The 27,160-nt window shown below is 42.0% G+C and overlaps 2 protein-coding genes across 3 annotated transcripts in view; one reads left to right on the top strand and one right to left on the bottom strand.

Annotated features, from left to right (window-relative positions):
- Positions 1-292: 292 nt before the first annotated feature.
- On the bottom strand, positions 293-17,954 carry PHAX (phosphorylated adaptor for RNA export). The gene is made up of 5 exons (XM_004761333.3): positions 17,792-17,954; positions 14,290-14,903; positions 11,694-11,814; positions 7,313-7,396; positions 293-1,558 (listed from the first exon to the last, which is right to left on the bottom strand). The coding sequence occupies exons 1-5, from the start codon at positions 17,885-17,887 to the stop codon at positions 1,289-1,291; spliced, it is 1,185 nt and encodes a 394-aa protein (XP_004761390.1). The 5' UTR covers positions 17,888-17,954; the 3' UTR covers positions 293-1,288.
- Positions 17,955-23,983: 6,029 nt separating this feature from the next.
- Positions 23,984-27,160, top strand: part of ALDH7A1 (aldehyde dehydrogenase 7 family member A1) — a 46,816-nt gene continuing 43,639 nt past the window's right edge. Inside the window, exons 1-3 of one of the 2 annotated variants that reach the window (XM_045087111.1) lie at positions 23,984-24,210; positions 25,539-25,592; positions 26,156-26,221. In XM_045087111.1, the coding sequence (XP_044943046.1) occupies positions 24,019-24,210; positions 25,539-25,592; positions 26,156-26,221 (312 nt within the window). In that variant the 5' untranslated portion in view covers positions 23,984-24,018. The remainder of the gene's footprint in view (positions 24,211-25,538; positions 25,593-26,155; positions 26,222-27,160) is intronic. The other variant, XM_045087110.1, reaches the window with a different exon arrangement.

Below are 27,160 nucleotides of genomic sequence, written 5' to 3'. Positions count from 1 at the left end.
GCAGTTACCTGAATGTTATCTTTCTCAATGTATTGTACCTTTAAAATTACCTCTCGTGATTAACCTCGGAACAATATTCAGTTCTCTATTTAAAATACTTTCTTCCCTTGGTTATAGCAATTTCATGCAAGAATATCTGAGATTAAAAAAATAGTCACTTGAGGGGCACCTGGCTGGCTTGGTCAGAGGAGCATGAGACTCGTGATCTTGGGATCTTGAATTTGAGCCCCAGGATGGGTATAAAGATAACACAAATAAATAATTAAAAAAAAAAAAAGTCACTTGAAGCACATTAAGGACTGCCCAAAATCTAATTTTATTTTTTGTATTCTTTACGAATAAAAAGCAACCAATAACCATTTTCCTCTTCTTTTCCCACTTATATCCTTAGATCCAACTTCAATGACTATGTATTCCAGAAACTACAGAAAGACTTTAAGTACTCTTTGTAAAGAAGTTTATAACTGCTTCCTACAGATTTTTGGTTAATTTACTTTATAAACCATAGTCAACCCTTAGAACACCTTAACTACCTTTACTTCCTTCAATAAAAATGAGTAATTCCACACTTCAGGCAGCATTTTTAATACCCAACTTCCTTAACATAAGGTAAAACAGTCTTAGGCAAGCAACCACTGAATTTTTTAAATGTCCATAGTAATTACACAGGTATGATCACATTCAGTATTTAGTGTATGATCGCATAATTAGAAAGAAGTGAAAAACAAAGTTAAGAACCAATATTTCTTTTGAGAAGCTTCTGATGTTAATTTACTTCTGGACAAATAAGTGGTTAAGAGCCATCAGTATAAACCTATTTTTAGTCTCTATCCTTAAACTGCCTATAAGTTCTTATAACACAGAAAAACTAAATTTGAATGCATTTGTAACAGCTTAACAATGTATGTGCCTTTTTAGGATCTTCTAATGGAATGTTTTGAAGCGAATCATAATTCACTGCCTAACTCAGAAAAAGAAAACAAATTTTTGAATGGCATGTTACCATGACCAGGACAAAATTAATTATCAACTAGTAATAACTGACACATGCAACAGATTGAGAAATTAAATCCTCCTCTATATATACCTGTAAGTATTTTGTCAGACATGAGAAATGTTTCTATCAATAACATTCATCTCCCCCCCCAGATTTAACTTTATTTTAAACAAGAGAACAGTTCTTTCTCTCCGGATTTTTCTATGTATCAGTGCAAAGTAAAACAAAGCAACTTCAGTAGAAATGGCTTATTACAAGGTTATTCTAAAAAGGCTTATTCCTCCAAATGTACTAAAAGATGTCCAAATCGTGAGAATGATCAACCTCGATGGCTTCCTCTGCATCCAACTTTGTCTCTCCGTGGCCTTCCTGCGGCTCGTCAAGAGAGGCCAGAGCCTCGTTCGTATCACTTGCGAAAGTTTCTCGTGATGTATCGTCATCTTCTTGAAAATTTAGATTTTTAATAGCTTGTTTCATCTTTTTTCCCAACACTTGTGTTCTCCTCTTTCTGGCAGCCTTTTTATTTTCATACTCCTTTTGATTTTCAATGTAGAAAATGTCCTACAATAAAAGAACGACTTCAAGTAAAAACTGCTATGTACTGAACGTTTATTAGAAGGCAGGCCCTTCCTCTATGTTCATTATCTTCATTTCTCACAGAAAACAAGCAAATATTATTAGACTGATAGGACACAGAGTCCAAGAAAGCAGGGAAGCCCCCACTGCAACCAGAGGATGAAGCTTTAATTCATGCTCAACCCCATGCTAGCTCTGGGGTGCACGCTTAGTCAACCATCACATACCATCTCTATAGCGACAGGTTTCCTAAATGAGAAGTTATGGTAGAAAAACCACGTTGTTCAGGATTTAAATAAAATATGATTTGTCCCAACCAAACAGAAGTCTTTGGAATAAGGGTTTACTAACTTTGAAATGGCATCATAACCACACGTGACTGCACATGCTAAGAAACCAAGCCAGGCCTGATGGGTATGACTAAGTATGATCATGTAACCTACACAATGGGAAAAAATCTATCCCTTAAAAAAATGTTACTGTAATTAGCATGAAGAATGTAAATCTGTCAACAACTTATACCATGAAGCATAAAACTGATGTAATCAGCATTGGGATGTATTCCAGGATGTTAGAAAAGGGACTTTGTAACAGAAAAAGAGGAGACTGTTAGTACAGGGCTTCTCCACCAGGGGATCTGAAACCTCAGCTTGCTCCCTGCTGGGCGCTCTGCTCTGTGCAGGGCAGGAGGGTGAGCAGCATGCCAGGCCTCTCCCCAACAGCACAGACCTCCTCCATCCCCCAACTGAGACAATCAAACACATCTCCAGGTGTTGCCCAACGTCCTCCAAGAGGCAAAACTGTGAGTGGATGAGAGCTGCCAAAGTGCAAAATAATGTTTCATTCAACTACTACGTGGGAAAACATAAAAGGACATCTGGAAACCTTGACACAGACAGCGAAGTGTAGTTTCAGAGGCTACAAAAAGAAAAGTAGGCCAGGGATCTAAAGAGAAGGCCAAAAATGACTATGCTAAAACAGAGAAGGTTCAAAGATTTAGAAGAGAAGTTAGGATAGGCAGGACACCCTACAACCTTCTGGGAAGAGACTATTAAAAGCTATAACTAAGTCACTCCCTATTATATTCTTCAAGTCCACAAATCACAAATCCTTTCTTGTTTATAAAAAGCACTATGGAGGATGGTGAAATAAAGGAAGCCCTCTCCTAATATTTGTGATCATTTCAAGCAGCACAGAGAACTAGCAGAGGAAGGAGGAAGGAGCCCTGAAATTAAGGGAACAAGGGAAAGTTTCAGAAGTTGAATGCTTTGTGGAAAGAAGGAATAAAAGCATCTGCCAAGAAATGACAAGACTGGGGGTGGAGAAGGAGGGTACAGGTGTAAGAAGTGGAAGGACTAGAGAAAAAGTGACTTCAGATAGGTACCATTTACTGAATGAGCACATTTATACACCAGATACTGTGCTAAGGATTCTTCATTCTCAACTGAACCTTATGCAGTGCGTATTAGCCCTGTCTTCAGATGGGAAAGTGACAGTGCCCATTTTGGCAGCACACACACTAAAATCAGATGAGAAAAGGAAGGCACAAGACTGCGCAGCCAACATGTGATGGTATAAAGTGTAGGCTCATATATTAGTTCTCCAAATTCACATTCTTAAAACTCACTGTTTACATGGAAGTGTAGCAATTCACAATTTTTTCAAGACTCTACTTACCTGTCAAGAGGAGAGATATAAAGAAGCTGTGAGGGGAAGTATTTCCATTTCATGGGAAAGCACATCCAAGCGACTCAGAAAAAACAATTCTAAGTAGTACGATGCTTAGGAACACTAAGTAAAATTATAAAGTTTCTCTTTTGCCCCCAAATACATTAAAAACAACATTCCATAGGTTATGAATCTGACAGAAAAATGGGGCAATGGCCCACAGAAATGCTGTTGTAACCTGTTGTTAATGTTGTTACAACAAACGCAGACAGCAGATAATCAGAGAGGAGTTCTTTTGTCCTCCCTTCCCTATCCACCTGCATAGAATTAATTTTACAAGTTAAGAACCTAAATGCCATACTACTTGCAGAAGGAGACCAGTACAGCTGAGCTTTTTAGAAGTATAGTAAATTGGGGCACCTGGTGGCTCAGTGGTTTGGGCTGCTGCCTTCGGCTCGGGTCATGATCTCAGGGTCCTGGGATCGAGCCCCACATCGGGCTCTCTGCTCCGCAGGAAGCCTGCTTCCCTCTCTCTCTCTCTCTCTGCCTGCCTCTCTGCCTACTTGTGTTCTCTGTCAAATAAATAAATAAAATCTTTAAAAAAAAAAAAGTATAATAAATTAAGTTTTAACTGCTCTTCACCTTTTTTTCTCTCACAAACTTTGTTATTTTCCAAAACAGAACAAAAAACAACTGAAAACCAAAACAAAATGGCGTCACATACCAAACGAAGAAATCAAATAAAAAAATTGCAAACAAGCCCACTCACTCCATTCAGTTCTGGTTTCTAATGATTAGCATTACAGTGATCACAACAGTAATTATAACATTACCATTTAGATGATCTGAAATCACCTATGATGAAATTCTATTCGCTTTAGGTTTTTTCCTCTAATAACAAAAGGACTCAACCCATGCACATGCAAAAATTTTGGAAAAACACTGAAATATCTTAAAAGCCAAAGCACTTATAATCCCCTGGAGCAGGCCAAATCACTGGTAATTTTTTGGTGTTTTACCTATCAACTTAATTGTCTCATGCCTCTGTTACAAATTTGTATTCTGCCTTTTATTTTATTTATTTATTTTTTTAAAAGATTTTATTTATTTATTTGACAGAGAGAGATCACAAGTAGGCAGAGAGGCAGGCAGAGAGAGAGGAGGAAGCAGGCTCCCCGCCAAGCAGAGAGCCCGACGTGGGGCTCGATCCCAGGACCCTGAGATCAAAACCTGAGCCGAAGGCAGAGGCTCTAACCCATTGAGCCACCAAGGCGCCCTGTATTCTGCCTTTTAAAAAAATTCGGTATTCATTTTTCTCCTTTTCTTAAAAATGCTTCAAAAATAAAGGCTACAGCATGGTCATTTTAAAAATGTCCCTCTTGGTCAACACTCCTCTACTATTAGATATTTCAAATGTTTCTGCTTGTTATAATGCAATGTTTCTGTGGCTTAACGTAAGCTACTAACATTAAAATCTCCTTCCCCATTGCAAAGATGTAATTCAGTGAAAACAACCAGTTTCAAGTCAGTATTCTGTGCAATCCCAGGGAGATCACTTTTATCACTTTTCATGTGCATTCCATGGTAACAGCCACTTTGACAGAACCTAGTACAGATTAAGTCCTATAAATATTTGGCCCAGTGCTGGGGACATGGTGAATAAATGTTATTTTATTCTCTTCTAATTGTTGAAATTGTTTATCCAAAGTTTAGTTACCTACAAGAAGTTTTTCCAGATATCACTTTATTTAATCCTTTAAGATCTCCATTCAATAGGCAGGACAGTCCACACTTTATAAAAGAGAAAATTAAGGCTGAGGGAGATTAAGTGATCTGCTCATAGTCACATAATTACTAACTGGCAAAACTAGATTAAAACCCAGATTTTGAATATTAAAAAATTCTTTTTACTACATTGTGCTATTTCTCTTGACATTTTCCTGTCAAACCATGTTTAATGGTACTTAGAAGCATGTTTCTTCTCAGTACACACCTTCTGTCAGAGATTACACTGGGGGAGGAGGGAGAACATAAGCAATAAACTCTGTTCTACTACTCAATAGGTGTGCTCCTGAGGAAAATTACATTGTTACAAATTTATCAAGGTCATTGCTCCAATTAGGAATAAAGGCAGTGATGGACAAAAGATTTCAAATGTGCAATAACAGAAACATTTCCTGTAAGAATTTCAACAGATTTTTAAAAAACAACTAGAAGTGGACAGCTAGAAACTTGAGGAAAAAAATCTAACACTGAGCTTACATAAAATAAACTCACAAGGAAAGGCAGCTCAAGAACTGGCTTTTATTTATGTCTTCATTAGCATTATAAATGGCTCAAGGGCATTCTTCCGACCTGTATTACCCACCTGTATTACCCACTGTTACGATAAAGAGACTACAAAGCTGCTCAAATACAGTATCTGCGTTGCCTGAGTACCATCTCTTTCCCATGCAAGAAGCAAGCTCTCCATCTTGATCCTACCTGCTAAATGTAATCATGTTCCTTAATTAACAAATTAAAAGATAGGGGCACCTGAGTAGCTCAGAAGCCTCTGTTTTGTGCTTAGGTCATGATCCCAGTGTCCTGGCATCGGGCTCTCTGCTCAGCAGGGAGCCTATTTCCTCCTCTCTCTCTGCCTGCTTCTCTGCCTACCTGTGATCTCTGTCTGTCAAATAAATGAATAAAAAAATCTTAAAAAAAAAAAATTAAAAGAAATTCTGAGGGGCGCCTGGGTGGCTCAGTTGTTAAATGTCTGCCTTCAGTTCAGGTCATGATCCCAGTGTTCTGGGATTAAGCCCCGACATGGGGCTCCCTGCTCGGTGGGGAGCCTGCTTTCCTTCTCCCACTCCCACTGCTCATGTTCCTGCTCTCATGGTCTCTCTCTCTCTCTGTCAAATAAATAAAATCTTTAAAATAAAATAAAATAAAAGATAAATTCTGAGCTGTGAAAATCTCACATTGTAAAAGAACTGCCATATAGGACATTCAGTAATGCAAAATGCTTCCCTAGATTCTAGGGGTGCCTGGGTGGTTCAGTTGTTAAGCATCTGCCTTTGGCTCAGGTCTTGATGCCAAGATGCTGGGATTGAGCCCAACATCAGGCTCCCCCCTTGGTGGGAAGCCTGCTTCTCCCTCTCCTGCTTCCCCTGCTTGTGTTCCCCCTCTCACTGCGTCTCTCTCTGTCAAATAAATAAAATTAAAAATAATTTTTTTTTTTTAATCAAAAAGAGAAGAGCCAGATTTTGTGGGGCGGAGGAGGAGCTTAGATTTTAGTTTATAAGAACTACTGGAGACAGAGGAATGAATGAAACAAATCCATGAGGAGACAATGACCAGAATGTGGTTATGTTCTATGAAAAGCCACCTCAGACTCTTCTAAAGGTCTAAATCACAAAAGAAAATGTGGAGTTAAAATGAGGAAAAGAGATACAGTGGAAATCTAGACAGGATCCTGGTTTGGAGGAGGGAAAAAGGGCAAACAATACATTCTTGGGACAATTCAGGAAACTGGAATATGATCAAGATGTTAGATGGTACTATGAAACTATTCTTTCCCTTAGGTGAAGCTTGGTAGGAAACTGTCCTTATTACTGACAGATGCTTACTGAAAAAATTAGGGCTGAGTGTCATGATGTTCTTAACTTACTACCAAATAGTACAGAAAAACAACTGTAAGATAAGAATCTCAAATTCTTGAGATTAACAACCCCTAAATGTTAGTGTAGGAAATTCATCCTATTATTCTTTCATCTATTCTGCATGTTTGAAATTTTTAATTAATAAAAAGTTGTAAAAGGTAGATAATACGTTCTAAAAAGACCAGAAATTACGTGCTCAAAGACCAGGAAAACGACACAAAAGAAATTGTGACCTTGGCTTGGAAAGGGAAGAACAAGAGGAGGCAGAGTTCATAAAAGCACCTGTTTTACCTGAAATGAGACAATGACAGAATTGGTCAATTTAAGGCAGACCAGGTGATAGGGATTAGGAGAATATGCAGCTAGAACCCAAACAGAAGTAAAAATATGACAGATCTTAAAAGTCAAAGAAGGACACTATAATTTTTACCTTAATTTGTTCCTCGCTGATACTAGGAGTGTTTTTCAGGAGATTCAGGAAAACTCCACCTGGTGTTCTTCTTCGACTACCATTCTATGAAGAGAAGGAGAAAAACGATACTGTGTAGACTGTTCCTATGAATGGCTTAAAGCATCTTTTAAACAGAAAGGTACCTAAAGAAAGAAAAAGATCTTCCCTGATCACCACAGTTTAACTGCAATGTCCTCCTCTCTTCTTCACACCTCCATGAGATCTATTTCTTTTATCACAGCACTTATCACTTGCTAACATACCTGAAGATGTATTTATTCTTTATACATTGTCTCACTCCCACTCCCACTTACAGGGTAAGACTGCTCTGTCTACAACAGTGCCTAGTACACAGCAATAAATAATCGTACAAGAAAAATGTACAGCTCAGTCATTTAAGCGTCTGCCTTCAGGTCAGGTGATGATATCAGGGTCCTGGGATTGAGCCCTACATCGAGCCCCCTACTCGGCGGTGAGTTTGCTTCTCCCTCTCCCTCTGCCCCTCTCCTCACCTTTTTTGGGGAAGATTTTATTTATTTGAGAAAGATAGAGAGCACAAGTAGGCAGAGCAGCATGCAGAGGAAAGAAGGAGGCTCTCGGCTGAGCGGGGAGCCCAATGTGGGGCTCCATTCCAGGATCCTGGGATCATGACCTGAGCCAAAGGCAGCCACTTAACTGAATGAACCACCCAGTCGCCCCCAAATAAAACGTTTAAGAAAGAATTAAAAAGGACGCCTGGGTGGCTCAGTTGGTTGGACGACTGCCTTCGGCTCAGGTCATGATCCCGGAGTCCCAGGATCGAATCCCACATTGGGCTCCCAGCTCCATGGGGAGTCTGCTTCTCCTTCTGACCTTCTCCTCGCTCATGCTCTCTCTCACTCTCTCTCTCTCTCAAATAAATAAATAAAATCTTTAAAAAAAAAAAAAAAGATAGAATTTAAAAAACCTGTCTATTAAAAGAAAGTGAATTTGGACTTGCATCTTTCCAATAACCAGTACATTTTCACTAGCTCACTCAATAAAAGCTTTTATTACTACAGTATTAAGATATTAATAAATCTATAACTTTGGGGTCAACTAAACAAAAATCCAAGTACCTCAGCAGTGACAAACAAGGGTGCCAGTACATTCATGATTATTGTAATTTATTTTGTTCTCAAGTTCTATTTTGACTTCTGAAATCTATATTCACATCCTATTCCCATAGCCAATGCTATCAATTCTAACTGGTTTCTTTTCTCTCCACCTTCACAGCATAATAGTGATTCATTCTCATGTGATAATACCATTCAGATTCATGAAGAACAAATAAGAAGGAGCCATTCAAGCTTCATCCTCACCATGCAGTGAAAGCTGAATTAAATAAGATCTCCAGAACCATATGGGGAAAAGCACCACTGCCTGTGATCTGACCCTAAGCAGAGCAGTGCTCTTTCTGCCATTCTCAAGCAGTAAAGTGTTTCTTACTTCCCATCTGTCAGAGTGGCTAGTAACAAGACAAAAGGGAGTAACAAACTTCCTTTTGTGAGAATGTGGAGAAAAGGGAATTTTTGAGCACTGTTGGTGGGAATGTAAACTGGTACAGCCAGTATGGGAAACAGTGTAGAGGTTCTTCAAAAAATTCAAAACAGGAATACCATATGATTCAGCAATTCCACTGCTGGGTATCCACCCAAAGAAAACAAAAACACAAATTTGAAAAGACAGGGGCACCTGAGTGGCTCAGTGGGTTAAGCCGCTGCCTTCGGCTCAGGTCATGATCTCAGGGTCCTGGGATCGAGTCCCGCATCGGGCTCTCTGCTCAGCAGGGAGCCTGCTTCCCTCTCTCTCTCTCTGCCTGCCTCTCCATCTGCTTGTGATTTCTCTCTGTCAAATAAATAAATAAAATCTTTAAAAAAAAAAAAATTTGAAAAGATATATGGACCCCTATGTTTACTACAGAATTATTTAGGACAGCCAAAATGGGGCGCCTAGGTGACTCAGTCATTAAGTGTCTGCCTCTGGCTCAGGTCATAATCCCAGGGTCCTGGGATCGAGTCTAGCAATGGGCTCCTTGCTTAGCAGGAAGATTGCTTCTCCCTCTCCCACTGCCCCCTGCCTGTATTCTGTCTCTTCCTGTTTCTATGTCAAATAAATAAATAAAATCTTAAAAAAATAATAAAATTTAAAAATAATAAAATAGCCAAAACATGAAAGCAACCTCAATGTCCAATGGTGAGTAAAGATGATATAACTCTTATCTATATATATGATGAAATATCACTTGGCTATAAAAAAGTACGAAGTCTTGTCATTCTCATCATGGATGGACATAGAGGATATAATGCAAAGTAAGTCAGAAAGAACAAGCCAGATTACTTCATTTATATGTGGAATCTAAAAACCAAAACAAACCTGTTTACCAAAAAACCATAAAGACTCAAAAATACAGAGAAAAAACTAGTGGTGGCCAGAGGGGTAGAGGGTGGGGGAATGGACAAAACAGGTGAAGGGTATACCTTACCAGGTACAAACTTCCAGTGACACAATAAAGTCACAGGATAGAAAGTACAGCATGGGGAGTATAATCAGTAATACTGTAATAATAACTTTGGGGCACCTGGGTGGCTCACCTGGTTAAGCATCTGCCTTAGTTCAGCTCAGGTCATGATCCTGGGGTCCTGGAATTGGGCCCAGAGTCGGGCTTCCTGACCACGAGGGAGTCTGCTTCTCCCTCTGCCCCTCCCCATCACTCATGTTCACTCTCTGAATTAAATAAATAAAATCTTAAAAAAATATATTGTAATAACTTCATATAGAGACAGCTGATAACTATGCTCACATGGTGAGCATTCTGTAAGGATTTTAATTGTCAAATCACTATGTTTTACAGTTAAAATTATTTTTGTATGTCAACTATATTTCAGTTAAAATAACAAAACACAAAACAGTAAAGTTTAAAGAAAAACAATTACTAAAGTGTATCTCAAAAAAATAAAAATAAAAAAGTGTTTCTCAAGTTTTTGTTCACTGTTGCTTCCCCTACCCTAAGGAGCCTTTGCAGAGTTTTTCCTACCCTAAAGTCCCACCATCTATGGAACTTTAATACCCACTGATACACTGTACATCTACCCGTGTTTTATAGATATATGTGTTTTCGGGGTTTCTTTTTTTTGGCCCCAAGACTAATCTTTAAGAATGCATGAATTTTTTTTTTTTTAAGATTTTTAAAATTTTATTTATTTGACAGACAGAGATCACAAATAGGTAGAGAGGCAGGCAGAGAGAAAGAGAGGAGGAAGCAGGCTCCCTGCCGAGCAGAGAGCCCAATGCGGGACTCGATCCCCGAACCCTGAGACCATGACCTGAGCCGAAGGCAGAGGCCTAAGCCACTGAGCCACCCAGGCGCCCCAAGAATGCATGAATTAAACGAACCCAAAGCAACATGCCTGTTCATCACTGCGAACTAGGGGCTGGGTACACTGTGGTATTTTATGTATATCATTTTGTCTCATCCTGTCCCCAATTTGCACCCAGGAGAAAGAAGCTCTGAGAAGTCAAATAATATAGCCACATCCCACACGTAGGAAGTTGCAGACTCAGAATTCAAAACAAGGTATCCCAAGTTCTAAAATCTGTATTCTTAAAAATTTGAGTTTCCAAGTTCCCTCCAGACTATTTTCTTAAAACTTCAGCCCTGGGTGCCTGGGTGGCTCAGTGGGTTAAAATTTCAGCCCCTATTCTTAATGAATTCTATAAGAGATGTGTTGTTGACTGCACATTAACAGGATACAACTTATGTACGGTTTTTGTAAGGGAAGTAGTAATTGCAAAAACTAACTACACATAATTTTTAAATTCAGTTTCTTAAAATTTGAGCCACACTGTAATAATTAAAGATAATAAGGTATCTAACAATAAGAGATCCAACAATCAAAAACAAGTTTATTGGGGCGCCTGGGTGGCTTAGTGGGTTAAAGGTTAAATCGGGCTCTCTGCTCAGCAGGGAACCTCCTTCCTCCCCTTGCTCTGCTTGTCTCTCTGCCTACTTGTGATCTGTTTGTCAAATAAATAAATAAAATCTTAAAAAAAAAAGAAAGAAAGAAACAAGTTTATTTTATTAAAAAAAAAATCACATGAGGGGCACCTGGGTGGCTCAGTGGGTTGGAGCCTCTGCCTTCGGCTTAGGTCATGACCCCAGGGTCCTGGGATAGAGCCCCGCATTGGGCTCTCTGCTCAGCAGGAACCCTGCTTCCTCCTCTCTCTCTGCCTGCCTTTCTGCCTACTTGTGATCTCTGTCAAATAAATAAATAAAATCTTAAAAAAAAAAAATCACATGAAACACAATACAAAATGGAAACAATAGAGCAGTAAGTCTTACCATTATAAAAAGGCCACCATTTTGTTCAACTTCAGCAGTTTCCATCAGAAGTTCAATTGCCTTTTTGTTCCCAATTATTCTCACTACTCGCATTATCAGATCTTTCTTTGGTTCCTGCAACCTGTTAAGGAACAGAGTAAAATAATATTAATCTCTTTATTTCTTGTATAAAGTTGAAGAAATATATCTTTGTCTCCAGTTTAATTCCCAAGTAGAATCAAAATCCTATTCTGGTAACATCTGCTTTTTACAATCTTCAATATTTAACCTTAGAATCACTGACATGCCAACACTACTACCTTGGGTCAAAGAGACAGTAAACTCAAGATTCCATCTCAAGTTTCAGAACTGGCCTTTTCATTTTGCCTTAATGGACTAGGGTGAATTTCATAATAAATGTGCACATCCAGCAAGGGGAATGCAAGCCTAAAAGCAAAAGAAGGTTTGTTACTGTCAAAACCAGTAACAAACATACAATATGCTCTCAATTATCATGCCAGAAGTTAGTTCTCATAAATCCAGAGATGTGTGGTAACTTTAAAGTGGATAGGATCTTTCTCTCAGTCTCTCTGCTTCAGAATAAAGGCCATAGTTAATATTAACTGATGACTTACCATGGGATGAGCACAATCCTAAAACCTCTGTATGCATTATCTCAGTTAATCACCTCAACAACCTTATGAACTAGGTACTTATTTTCATCTTACCACTGAGAGGTAAAAACACAGGAAACCTAATACTTCTCACATCATAGTCCACACTCCATAGAGATGAGTGAGGATTAACACAGAAGTTCTACCAGTTCTCTAACTAGACCTAGTTTTCTTGCTCCTTTTCAACAAGACGCAGTGAATTACTGGAGAAAGAGCACTGGACTAGGAACAAAGCAACCAAGGTTTAGTTCCAAATCTGACACTTAAAACTGTGACTTTGGACTACTGGGTCTCAGTTTCCTTATCAGTAAAATGAAGGCTTTGGTTTACAAAATCTCTAAATTCTTTTCCAACAGTCAAATTCCAAGCTCACTCTGTAGGTTAAAAGTCTAGTATTAGCATTATTATTCTTGAACCATATCTTTTTTGTTAATATTTTATTTATTATTACAAGTAAGCAGAGAGGCAGGCAGAGAGAGAGAGAGAGGAGGAAGCAGGCTCCCTGCTGAGCAAAGAGCCTAATGTGGGACTCGATCCCAGGACCCTGAGATCATGACCTGAGCCGAAGGCAGAGGCTTTAACCCACTGTGCCACCCAGGCACCCCGAACCATATCTGTTTTTAAATTTGTTCCTTAATACTTAGAGCTAAGAAAAAGTTAAACAAAATCTGAACTTGTTGAAAATAAATTTACCAAATGCCAAGAAATTCTACTTCTAGGTATTTACTCAGGAAAAATTAAAATACACGTCCTAATATCTGCATGTCAAAGCGCATAGAGCTTTTTTTTTCTCATATTATGCTCATATAGCATGATAGTCAAAAAGTAAAATAGCAATATGGTTTGCATATGTATAGAAATTTAAAAATTAAGTATTGATGCCTACTACAAAATGGACAAGTCTCAAAAACATTACAAATACAGACCACACACTGTATGATTCCATTATTATGAAATGTCCAGAAAATGCTAATTTATGCCAACAGAAAGTAGATGAGCAGTTATTTGGGATAGGAACAAAGAATAACTTTAGGGGAGCCTAGGTGGCTCAGTTGGTTAAGCATCTGCCTTTGGCTTAGGTCATGATCCCAGGGTCCTGGGATCGAGCCCCACATGGGGGCTCCTTGCTCAACAGGGGGTCTGCTTCTCCCTCCCCCTGCCCCTGCTTGTGTGCACAAGCACTCTGTCAAACAAACAAACAAACAAATAAATAAATGTTTTAAAAACAAAACAAAACAAAAAACCCAAAACCAAAACCTTTAAATGGGCATATAGTCATGATGGATCTTTATAGGATGATGTTTTTTAAAAGTGATTTTTGGTGATATTCATAAAACCGATAAATTTACTAAAGAATCAATACCCAAGATGGGTGGACTTTATCAAGTGTACAATATGCCTCAATGAAGTTATAAAAGGTCATGAATATCTGGAAACACTAAAAATGAGCAAAAGCAAAGCAAAAACCAAACACCCATGATTTAAAAACATATTTTTTGATCTAAAGAGCTCCAAAGCACTAAATGACAAAAATCATTAAGATTTCAAAAAAGCTTGGGACGCCTGGGTGGCTCAGTTGGTTAAGCAGCTGCCTTCAGCTCAGGTCATCCCAGCGTCCTGGGATCGAGTCCCACATCGGGCTACTTGCTTGGCAGGGAGCCTGCTTCTCCCTCTGACCCTGCCTGCCACTCTGTCTGCCTGTGCTCGCTCTCATTCTCTCTCTCTCTGACAAATAAATAAAATAAATAAAATCTTAAAAAAAAAAAAAAAATTTCAAAAAAGCCAAAAAAAAAAAAGTTCATAAAAGTTTACAAAATTTCATTATTTTTATCAGGCCTGTCCAAACACAAAGAAACATCACCCTTAATGCATTTGGAATTATTTCCTATAAACGGAAGATAGTTGGTCAAGTGCTCATTTGCAGGCCAAATTTTAATGCTCACCTGAAAGAAATTTCATCAGCCACTTTCTCTTGCGAATCGTCCTCTGTGATCTCATATCGGCCTTTATAGTCCATTTCTAGTCTGTCCCCCAGTCTGTCTTTGACAGGTCGTTTCCGTTTGAGATGACCTTGCCCATTTTCCTCTTCCTTTGATCCCATTTTTTTGCCTCCATGCATATATTCATCTAGCTCTTTGTCTAATTCTTTTGTATGTTCTTGAGATTCCCTCTTAAGTTTCTTAGCAAGTAAATAATTGTAAGTCTCGGATTGTCTGCTTTTGTCAATAGTACCCTCCATTCCCAAGATACCAAGTTCAGTGGCCACTGCATCTTGATTCTGTTCTTGAAGCACAGCACCCCATATGTTGTTAACTTTCTTTCCTCCAGGAACAGGTGGTTTCTCGCTGCTCTGGCCAAACTGAAAAGGCTCTGGCTTCGGAAGTGGGTTAAAACATTTCTGTCGCTTGCGTTTCCAAAGGGAGCTATCATCATCTGAATCAGAAAAACTCTCTTCACTTGAATCCACACTTTTAACAGTCCGATAATGTGATACTGGTGCACATGGTATTGCAGTACCCTGGTAGGGCCTCACTGCGCTGTCCCCACCTAGTGTTTTCTGCAAGTGAAAGGAAATACAATCAATTCCACCAAACATATTAAATCCACTCACCATGTGCTATTTAAAAAGAAAATTATTTCGGGATTCAGCCGAACCACTGAAGCAGAACAATCCTCAATGAATCTCTGAAACCAACCCAGTCCCTTCTTTTCTAAAGTTCCACATGGAATTTGCCAATTTTAAAACCATTACAAATTCGTATTTCTAAAGCTAATACAGAACTTAGTTCTAAAGTCTCTTTCTAAAAAGCTATTTAATTCCCACATCAGAAGATTTTCAGTATTTACAGTTATTGTCAGAATGTTTAAAAATGGCATGCACAATAACTTCGTAACAGTTGTGAAAATTAAAAGGAAACCTCACTAAACTGGAGTCAGGAAGCTTGAAGGGGGAGTTTTCATGTCCTATCAGAGGAAAAGACCTGATGTTTCATCTCCCACACGAAGAAGCCTATATCTTACTAACACAGCAGAAGATTTTCTTCTTGCCTGGCAACAGTCCAGCCAATAAGACTGTCCCAACTCAGCCAATTAAAAGCCATATACTTTATTTTTTTAAAGATTTTATTTATTTATTTATTAGAAAGAGAAAGAGAGAGAGAGGGAGACAAGCAGGGGGAAGGGCGGAGACAGCAGCAGACTCCCTGTGGAGCAGGGAGCCCAATGCAGGGCTTGATCCCAGAACCCTGGGATCATGACCTGAGCTGAAGGCAAATGCTTAACCGATGGAGTTACCCACGCAACCCAAAAAACCACTACTTTTAACTCCCAGTTTATTCCAGTGGACTTTTTTTTTTTTAAGATTTATTTATTTATTTGACAGAGAGAGAGATCACAAGTAGACAGAGAGGCAGGCAGAGAGAGAGAGAGAGAGAGAGAGAGAGAAGCAGGCTCCCTGCTGAGCAGAGAGCCCGATGCGGGACTCGATCCCAGGCCCCTGAGATCATGACCTGAGCTGAAGGCAGCAGCTTAACCCACTGAGCCACCCAGGAGCCCTCCAGTGGACTTTGTTACAGCCCTTCTCAACTTCTCCCCTTCCTCTATAAGAGCATTCCTCTGTTTCCCACCGGTCTATGGTTTTGCCCTAGCATGCCTGTTCAGTTGTGATTCTCTGCTGTTCCAGAATAAACCCTTTTTTGCTGGTAAGATAACTGGTTAAAGGTTAACGCAGTTGTTAACAGAGTATGTTCTCTTTCTTTCCAAACATGTATTTCTTGCATTTGGACACAACCAACTTCCTTTATACAGTTTAGTGACCACACTCTTTTGAGATCAGATAGTCAACTCCTTTGGGTAAGAATTCCTGCCACACTATTAAAACTGCATAGTCCACGGCATTAAGTTTACGAAGTCATGGGTCAATCTATGTAAAACCACCTGGAAAAGATTGAAAACCTAAACTGAAACCTTCATATCAACTTCCTAAGACATTGGGTGGCTCAGTCAGTTAAGTATTGGACTCTTGATTTGGCCCAGGTTATGATCTCAGAGTCATGAAATCAAGCCTCACCTTGGGCTCCACTTCAGAACCTCAGCACTTAGCTTGGGATTCTCTCTGCCCCTTCCCCATCTCTCTCCCTAAAATAAATAAAATCTTATTAAAAAAAAAAAACAAAACAAAACTCCACACTTGTGTTTTGAACTAAACGAAGGATTTGCTGAGCTCCCCAGTGTTCAGCACAATGGCTTATGACATATGATAGGTGATCAAGAAATATTTATTTTTAAAAAAGGGGATCTTATTATTTGTACTATTATGTGCTAGAAATGGCGGCAGGAGGGGGTGATTTAAATCAATAAAGAGGCAATCTTCCCATCTTCAAATAACCACAGCATTTAAGATTTATCGGTCCTTACTGTTCACTGTGACTCACTGAATCCTTAGAGACGCCCTATCAGTGGCGTACTTTTAGGATTCTCATTATACAAATTAGGGCACTAGGCTAAAAACCCTGCCACTGGTCACGCAGTGGAGGCGCCAGTTTTCAAATGCAGGCAGCAGCCTGGCACAAAGCCTGCTCCAAGTGTCTGCGACCTAGCAGGCAATCAAGACAAACTCCCCTTTAAGAAAGCGGAGAGGGGCACCTGGGTGGCTCAGTTGGTTAAGCGGCTGCCTTCGGCTCAGGTCATGATCCCAGCGTCCCGGGATCGAGTCCCACATCGGGCTCCTTGCTCGGCAGGGAGCCTGCTTCTCCCTCTGCCGCCACTCTGTCTGCCTGTGCTCACTCTCTCCCCCCCTCTCTCTGATAAATAAATAAAATCTTTAAAAAAAAAAAAAAGAAAGAAAGAAAGCGGAGAGATTAATCCAAAACCCGGTGCCGCATTATTGCGTGGCGAAACTAGATCTGATGGGACTATGGAAAACCAGGCCCTTGAGCAAATGATGGACTTCACTCCCGATTTTCAGTTTCCCTCTCTGATCAGGGCGAAAAGGAGCGCCAGAGGATGTTTCTGCCCGCTGTCCCCTGGTTCTACATTTTCGGCGTCCTCTGCCGGGCCGGGACACCCTAACCAGGCTACCGTGGGGGGGGATACTCCCCAAATTTAGAAAACCCAGAGAGGCACCCTGCAGGCGGAGAAGAGCCGGCCGCACGCCAGCCAGCAGGAGGCCGCAAGCCTCGCCGCCCAGCTTGGCAACGACATGCCGGGTCAGGGTTCCGACGGCCCGCCGTGGCGTCCCCGCCCAGCGCCTCCCCCCGGCCGCCGGGGCCCGCGGGGGACGCCCGGCCCGGGTCGCCCGGCCGCCGCTCATCCATACAGTCGCCCGCCCCTTCCCGCAGTCACGGCTCCACACGCCAGCCCCTCACCCGCTCTGCCGCGGCCCCTCCTCGCAGCCCGGCCTGCGCGCTCCCGGCTCCGAACGACCCGCCTGCCCTTTACACTCACCGGCACCTGCAGCGGCCTGTCGCTGGGTGCGACCGTCATGTCGGAATCCGAGTCGGAAAGCTGCCCATCTTCCATGTCGCCGGCGTCCTGCGCCATCTTCCCGCGGCGTGGCGCGGCGGGTCAGGAGAACACTTCCGGCGCGGCGGCGGGAAGGGCCGGCGGGCTGCGGCTGCTCGGGCGCCCCCGCGAGGGGAGTCGCTCCCGCCGCGACGGCCCGCGCGGGGCTTTCTCCTCACGCCTGGGTCCGCATTGACGAATACGCCTCATCCGGACAAATTGTGCACCACTTGCACCGCTCTGGGGGAAATGATGAACCTCCCGTTTCCCCAGCACTCCTGCGTGTTTTCTCCCCAGCTTTCTTTTCGTGCCAACCTAAGGTTGTGCCCGGACAGCGGCCGTCGGGGATTCCTCCCTTGGCCTCGCCTTCCTCACCAAGATGCTCTGCGCAGGTCTTCTCGCTCCTACTCTTGCTCCTGCACGACCCACTCTTCTTGTAGCTCCTTGCAGAGCCTTTCAGGCAGCACCTCAGGTCGTTACCGTCCTCAGACCTTCCAGAGACTTCGCTCCGCGCAGTCGGGTTCTGAGTTCTCCGCCGGGCACATGCAGCCGTCTGTGTTGTGTCCAGCTCCGAAGCCGTGCTGGTGCTGCTCTTGCTGTCCCTCAGGCATCCTTTGTTCTTCAGGGGTTCAAGGCGTTTGTAGTTGCCGTTGCCTCTGCCTGGAGGAGCCCTGACACCTGGTTCTTTGCACAGGTTGTTCTCCTCCATGATTAGATTTTCCCATCGAGGGCCACCTTCTCCGAGTGTCCTTCTTCGACCACCCTAACTAAAACAAGATCCTCTACTGCCACTCTTGAGCGCTTTTCTTCATGACATCAATAGTCCTATATGTATTTGTTGTGTGGGTTTTTTTTTTTAATTTTTATTTATTTTTTTATTTTGACAGATCACAAGTAGGCAGAGAGGCAGGCAGAGAGAAAGGGAAGCTGACTCCCTGCTGAGCAGAGAGCCCGATGTGGGGCTCGATCCCAGGACTCTGGGATCATGTCCTTAGCGGAAGGCAGAGGCTTTAACCCACTGAGCCACCCAGGCGCCGCCTGTGTGTATTTGTTTTGTTGTTATTTATTTATTTATGCCTTCGTTCTCCTCTGGAATGCCTGTTTTATTTATTTATTAAAGATTCTATTTATTTATTTGACAGACAGAGATCACAAGTAGGCAGAGAGGCAGGCAGAGAGAGAGAGAGGAAAGCAGGCTCCCCACTGAGCAGAGAGCCCCATGTGGGGCTCAATCCCAGGACCCTGGGATCATGACCTGAGCCAAAGGCAGAGGCTTTAACCCACTGCGCCACCCAGGTGCCCCTTTATTTATTTTTAAAAAAGGTTTTATTTATTTATTTATTTGACAGAAAGGGAGAGCAAGAGAGGGAACCCAAGCAAGGGGAGTGGGAGAGGCAGAAGCAGGCTCCTTGCAGAGCAGGGAGCCCAAGGCAGGGCTCCATCCCAGGATCTGGGATTATGACCTGAGCTGAAGGCAGACGCTTGATGACTGAGTCACCCAGGCGACCCATGGAATGCCTGTTTTTATTGACTATTGTTTCTCCCCAGTGTTCAGCTCCATGACTTACTGTATATGATAGGTGATCAAGAAATATTTATGGATTTTTTTACATGAAGGAAATATTACTATTTGTACCTTTTACTATTTTATAATCTGAATTTTTAAAAGATTTTATTTATTTATCTGAGAGAGTGAGAGAGAGCAGAGTGCGTGGATAAGCAGGGGGAGGGGCAGAGGGAGAGAGAGAGGAGCGGACTCCCCACTGAGCAGGGAGCCCAATGGGGTGGCTGGATCCTAGGATACTGGGATCAGAAGGTGAGCTGAAGGCACACACTTAACCAACTGAACCACCCAGGTGCCCCTGTAATCTAATTAAAAAACAAAGAAAGAAAGAAAAGAAAACAATAGGGATGCCTAGCTGGCTCAATCCATAGAGCATATGACTGGGTCTTGAAATCGTGAGTTCTGGACCCACTTTGTGGGGGTAGATTGCACTTATTAAAAAAAAAAGTCTTAAAAAATCTTAACAATTTATCCTGGACACCTTTTTGTACCAAAATAGAAAGATCTAGCTCCTTTTTGATGACTACCTAGAATTCAGTTGCATAGAGATACCAGCACTTATTTAGTCTCTGACGGTATCCATTTAGGCTGTAGCCAATTTTGCAGTTAACACATATTTTTAAAAACTTGTTTTATAATTTCCTTGGGATAAGTTTCTAGATTGCATGGAAAAGAATGAATATAGACTTTTGAAATGTGAGTTTAAGATCTAAGACCTAGTCCAATCCCTTTTGACACAGCTGAGCTATTTAAACTGACTCTTGACTCCAGTTCTCCTAACTCTTAGACGACTTTATTGTTTTATCTTTCCTGCATAGAATTGCAATCCCCTTGGAGTTGATTCTGTATGGTATGATGTAGGAGTCAAATTTCATGCTATAATTAACATTTTACTATGTGGTATGTAATGCAGCTAAATATTATAAAATACAGAGAACAGCTCCCCATCCTAAAGAATTTCTCCACTGTTTTCCTCTAAAAGTTTTAGAGATTTTGTTCTTACTTTTAGGTTCACGGTCCATTTCGAGTAAATTATTGTATATAATGTGAAGTGTGTATATGATGTGATGTGTATATATAATGAAGAACATCAAGGTTCATTTGTTTTTGGAATGTGAATATCCAATTAATATAGTACCTTTTGTTGAAAAGGCTATACTTTCCCCATTGAATTTCCTTGTCATCGTTATTGAAAATTAACTATGTATGTGAGAATCTATTTCTGGGTTCTCTGTTCTGTTCCATTACTCCTTATGTCTGTCTTTACACCAATGTGACACTGTCTTGATTATTTAGGTTTATAATAATGGTACAATTGTATAATAAGTGTTAAAAATTAGGTAATTAAATTTGTTCATTTTTCCCAAAATTGTTTTGACTATTCTAGATCCTTTGCATTTCCATTTAAACTTGAGATCCCCTAGCTAATTCTGGTATTTGATTGGGATTGCATTGAACCTATCATTTAATTCAGACAGTGAGGAGACTATCTTAGCTGATGCTATTAAAAGTTGGAATTGGGGGTCAGTTGAGTGACCACCTCTTAGTTGCAGCTCGCATCATAATATCACAGTCCTGGTATCGAGCCCTGTGATGTGTTCTGTGCTCAGCGTGAAGTCAGCTTGGGATTCTTACTCTCCCTCTCTCTGACAAATAAATAAAGCCCTTAAAACATTAAAAAAAAAAGCAGAAACCATATATTATTAATGAATAACTCTTCTTATTCTGGACTCATTAAACAATTAGATGGGTAGTTTGTGTCCTGGGAGAGAATGCAGTGATTATAGGATGTGAGTTGTTGGTCCTTTCTGAAGATAATTTTCTCTATAAAATAATATTCCAGCATTGTAGTTGTAGCATCATTTCTTTGTGAGTTTGATTAATGAGTTTGCCCAGAGCAATAATGTCACTTACCTATGCTCTGATAAATCATGTTTTGCGTTTGCAAAAATGAAATTGTATCCTGGGTGGTAGGGATTTCTCTAATGTATTGCAGCCTTGGGGCAAGCATGCCTGTTCAGGTCACATGCCTCTGCCTCCTGGTAGCTATCTTTGAAGAATGAAGACTTCTAGCATTCCTGAGGACATCACATTATAAGCACTGTTCATTTTTTACAATGCTGTGACTCCAGAGTCCTTGCTTTGATCACCATGCTGTGATGCCTTTGATAAGTTATTTGGAAAGCAGGATTGGCTATTTGCAGACTCTGCCACTTCTGATGCACAATACTTTCAAGGTGCTCGGAGTTCAGTCAGTACATTGACATTTCTGTAAGGCTTTGCAATTTTTATATGCTTTTATATGTGATTCACTTAATTCTCTTTCATATATGAAATGTGCTCTTCTGCTCTGCCCCATCAGAATTCATTGCTTATAATTTTTTCCTGACCTCCTGTTGGGCAGGGATAAGTAGTTTTGAAAACTGGAGGTAGAAATGAGAGATGTAATCTCCCTTTTCAATGTAGGCAATTGCTGGTGTCTTTTTTTGCTACAACTGGTTTAGAGAGATAGTCCTGAACTTCTCTGCTTGACATAGTGAGGAGAATATTACATTCCTTAAGGGTATTATCTGTCACTCCTAAAATTTAGTGCATCTTTAAGTATCTTCTGAATTAAATGGGGGAGAAGAGAAGGAAGACTGTGATATTTGGATATATGTATAAGGAATCTTGCTAGCCACCAGAAAGTGAGAAGAATTAAATTCTCAGTTAAATGCCTGAGGGGGGAAAAAAGAGTCTGAGATTTAAAATGAGGGAAATTAGGGCTTCAGTCCTAGGGTAGATGAAGATAGTAGCCGGGCTTTTGGTGGATTACCAGTGCTGGACAAGGTGTCTGTGCCTACTGCTCCTCAGGTGTATTCCTAGTTTCATTTGTTCATTCATTCATGTAAGTGCACGTGAGTCTGGTAGAATGCTGGGAATCATGGAGCCATACAAGGATGAACAGAAAATGTAATGTTTACAAACAGAGGCATCATTCCTGTATATCCAGTGCTTTCTATACTTTCTTGTAGATGTTTGAAATGCCAGATTATTTGTTGAAATTATTTGAGCCATAAGGATGGAATAGATAAAGCTCAAGTTTGAATACAGAGATGGAAGTTTCACAGGTAGAGAGAATAGTAAAGGACAAAAGCACAGTGGGAAGAAAACAGGCTTTGCATAGAAACAAAGTGACTTAGTGTGTCTGGCTGCAATTTAGAAATCCAGCAGCAGTTAGGAGGAATATTTTCAAAAGGTTTGTTGGAAATTGCTGAGAGGCTTAACTCAACTGATTCCGGAGTGGGGTGTGCATATGGGTATGTATATATGTATTTTAAGGTTTACTTATTTGAGGGGGGAGGAGGGGTAGAGGGAGAGAGAGAGAAAGTCCCAGGCCAACTCTATGCTCAGTACAGAGCCAGACGTGGGGCTCCATTCCATAACCCAGATCCCAAAACCAAGAGTCCGAGGTTCAGTGGAGCCCCAGAGAGAGAGAGAGAGAGGGAGAGAGAATGGATATATATATATATATATATATATATATAAAAAAACATTCACTTATTTGAGAGAGAGTACTCGTGATACATATATACATATGTATATACATATATATGTACATATATACATACATATACATATGTACATATATACATACCCATACGGGGAGGGGCAGAGAGAGAGAGAATCCCAAGCAGACACCCCCCCCCCCACCAGCGGGAAGCCCCATATGGGGCTCCATCTTGGGCTCAGAACGTGAGGAGAAATCAAGAGTTGGATGCTCAACAGACTGAGCTACCCAGGCGCTCCAAGAGTGCATATATATTTTTAACCCACATCCAAATCATGCTGTTAAGAGATGTATTTCCCTTTTATAGGGTAGGCCTAGTGACTGTGGAATAAGATGGGAGATGGCATGCTTAAGCATCGTGGGTGGGTGGGGAGTGAGTGGAAAGGCTATTGCAGGAAAATTGAAATAATGGAGAATGAAGGGAATTATCAAAACCGTCTTTATTCTTCAAAAGCAATATCCCTGGCAGGATATTGAGAAGGCAGTATCATCATTTCACATTTTTCATTAATTAGAAAACTCGACTTTGTAATTCAACAAAGCAGTGAACACAATCCTCTCTCTCCCTCCACCAAGAAACCTTCTTTGGCTACTCCAGGTAGCAGCCGCCTCACCATCACCTGGGGGCTGGTTAGAACCGGCGCTTCTCAGACCCCAGGCCAGAGTCGCCGAATCGGAATGTGCACTTAACGTGATGGCCAGGTGATTCCATGCACGAGAAAGCCCAAGAAGCCCCCCTCTAAGCTAGGGTACTGTAGAACCAATATTTTGCTGAAAAGCATTTCTGGCTGCGGCCGCAATTCGCCGCGTCTTGCACCAGATGGCAGCAGCTCGACCACGTCCTCCTAGCGGCACCCCACTGTGCCAGGCGAGGGCGCGCCCCGCGCGCCTCCGGAAGACCCAGACTGGCCTCCGCCGAGGCGGCGGCGGCGGCGGCGGGAGCGTGCTCCGGGGGGCGGGGCCCGGCCTGCCCAATGGGCTCCCCCGGGCAGGGGGCGGGGCGCTATTTCAGCCGCTCCCGCGGGGCGCGGGCACGCCGCGCGTCCGGGGCTCAGTATGTGGCGCGTTCCTCGCCAGCTGTGTGTGCACTTTGCGAGGGGAAGCAGGCTCTCTGGTCCTTGGAATAGGCCTGCCGCCTTCATGTCCACTTTGCTCATCAATCAGGCCCAGTACGCTTGGCTGAAGGAGCTCGGGCTCCGCGAGGAAAACGAGGGCGTATACAATGGAAGCTGGGGAGGCCGGGGAGAGGTATGCGGGTGTGCGGGAAATCTGTGCGGCCTCAGTGCGGTCCCTGCCCAGCCGGATCCCCCGCCCCCCCCCGCCCCTCCGCCCCATTTTCCACTCCCCACCCCCGCTGCCGTTGTGGACGGTTGTACTGGGGGGGGGCAAGTTTGGAAGCGACAGAGTAAACGTGTGCTTGTGTAGGGTGCCTTAAAAATGCGTTTAGATTATTAGGTCTTTGTGTGCTTTGGAGAAATCAGCGTCATTTGGGAGCTGGTCGAGCTTGAACTTCCACGCAGGCTTACAACCCAAGAGTTCTCGATGTGTAGAGAGATAGGCCACACGCTTAGCTTTGGGAAATTATCTCAGTTTTGTGCTTGACTCTGGCTCCACGGGTCTGCCTGTGTTCTGCCTTAGTTTTATACTGTCTTTTCTGAAATCCTTTGTTGGAGTTTGCAAGTCCGGGTTTGCTGAAATCCTGTTAAAATTACTGGGCGCTGAGCTTCCTGGAGGACAGGATTTTAAGCATTTCTTTATTTCCAGAGCCAGGCACCATAACTGGCCCTCCGTGAAAGCTCAATTAAGTTGTTTTACAGAATACCATGGAAAGGTAAGGTTATTACCGCTCAGATTTTTTTGAAAGCTGCATACAAAAGAAAGCTTTTACAAGATGTTACCAAAAAACCCAAAAAGGAAATGTTACATAGCATGCCACGAAGTTTGTCGAGTGTGATATAATGAACTTGCTTTGTTAGAGGGAACAGTTCTTATGGTTACCTGTGACTGTAGGAGATTCAGGTGCTTTTAATTATCCTCTGAATCCTTTCCTGTTTTCACTTTGATCCTGTTTTTCCTGTGGCATGATACTAGGTTCCTGGATAAATTACTCTCCTGAAAATCTTTTCAATATGCCTTGACTTTTTTTTTTCTTACTAATCTATGCCGTTTGTGTGGAGATAGGCTTTTCCCATATTTGTCCACTGTTGGTTCTTTGACCTTCTAACTAGGGCAGAGTACGAAGAGTAAGCAAATCTCGTCAGTCAGATTGGTCTGTTACTTGTGGAAAAAGAGGCGAAGTAACGGGTTACGTTAGACTGTTGCTTTTACACCGAGTGTTCCGGTGGCAAGGCTGGGTTTTGCAAAATGATTCTGCACCTTTAGGTCAAAAATGAAAAAGAGCTCTGTTAAGTGACCTATTTGTAGTAAAAGTTAATGTAAAACTTCCAAGTTTGGATATGGTATCTAAGTTCAGTTTCTTCTTTTCCTTACAACCCCCATTTGGTCTGTTCCCCCATTTTGGAAGGGATTACATTTTCTATAGATAGCATTCATCTTTTTGTTTATTTTGTTTTAAGGTTATCACCACCTATTGTCCTGCTAACAATGAACCGATAGCAAGAGTACGACAGGTAAGTTTTTTGGTTTTGCTTTTATTAATACAAACTGCCCATGGGGTATGTGCCAGTGATGAAGAGCAGTATGGATTCTCACAGTCCAAGAATAAAGTGTTTCTTTTTCACAGGACGTTGAAAAATGTCTGGGAGAGACAGCCCACTCTTTGGGTTGGGGTGTCCTAGGAAAGGTGAAACAGAAAAGTTGTGTGTGTGTGTGGGGGGGGGTTTCCATTTAAGGCCACGTTTCTGAATCACCACATTCCTGAATTACCTGTTCTTGTGAAGTCTATGTTGGAGCCCATGGTTCTGAATTTCTGACATCTCAGGTGTTGGCCCCAGATGAGGTTAATGGACCTTGCCTCTAGAAGCAATGTTTTAGAAAGTATAGCTAGATTCTAAGCTGTCTTACTGGGTTATCACAAGTGTTGGGAAGCACAGGCTGTGAAATTCATTTTAAGCTACAGATCTGAGGGTCACCTAGAGATACGCCAGTTCTCCAGAAATCTTGGATGTTCTCAAAAGGGGAATCATTACTTCCCTTTGTTTTTCTCTTTGTCTCCCCCTAATTGGTAATTCAGGCTAGCATGGCCGACTATGAAGAAACGGTGAAGAAAGCGAGGGAAGCATGGAGAGTCTGGGCAGAGGTGAGTGCGAAGGTCATAGCACGATGACCTCTGGTGACTGCAGGGAGATAAGAGAAAAATCTTCAAGCAGTCGGTGCTCTCTGCAGTGGGAGTTGATCTGGGGCAGTGATAATCTCCCTCTGCTGTCGTCCCAGGATAGTGCCTTTTCTTTCTTACTTTTTTTTTTTCCCCAAAGATTTTATTTATTCACTTGACAGAGAGATCACAAGCAGGCAGAGAGGCAGGCAGAGAGGGGGAAGCAGGCTCCCCGCCGAGCAGAGAGCCCGATGCGATGCGGGGCTCCATCCGCGGACCCTGAGATCATGACCTGAGTTGAAAGCAGAGGCATAACCCACTGAGCCACCCAGGCACCCCGATAGTGCCTTTTCTATATCTGCCTTCAGTAAATGGTGATTTTAAGTGGATTTAAAGTCTTTACTGAAGTAGCATATACCTCAGCTGTGAATACTATTTCCAATTGAAGTTTCTCAAGTTTCTCACTGGACAAAAAGAAAGGACCGTCTATGTTACAAATACCCTTTTTCCTGCTTCTCCCTACTCCTTCCAGACGGCTTCATGCAGGGGTGGGGGCTGGGGTGTGGGAGGGAGCATCTCTGCAGTTGGTTGATAGTCCCAGTTCACAGGGCAGGGTCTTGAGTTCCTGCAGTTTGGTCAAGCTGGTGGTTCCTCCTCCATCTATCTGTGATGTAGGAAAGAACAGTAGGGTTTGAAGCTGACAACCAAGAAAGAATCTTTGGTGCAAAAAGGTTTTGTTAAAGCATGGGGAGGGGATTGGTGGGCAGAAAGTGGCACTGGGGTCATGAGGACTTTCAGGTTGAAAGGGGATTAGGGAGACTGTAAGTCTCTAAGGAATTTTGGAAGCAAGGTTTCCAGAACCTTGAGGGGCTAACTATTCTTAGCACAAAGTTATCTATTACCATCTAATAAAGCCTTAGTCAT

Source organism: Mustela putorius, unplaced genomic scaffold (assembly GCF_011764305.1).
Source record: "Mustela putorius furo isolate JIRA1106 unplaced genomic scaffold, ASM1176430v1.1 tig00001059_pilon_pilon_pilon, whole genome shotgun sequence".
NCBI lineage: Eukaryota > Metazoa > Chordata > Mammalia > Carnivora > Mustelidae > Mustela > Mustela putorius.
This window is presented reverse-complemented; position numbering and strand designations above follow the sequence as displayed.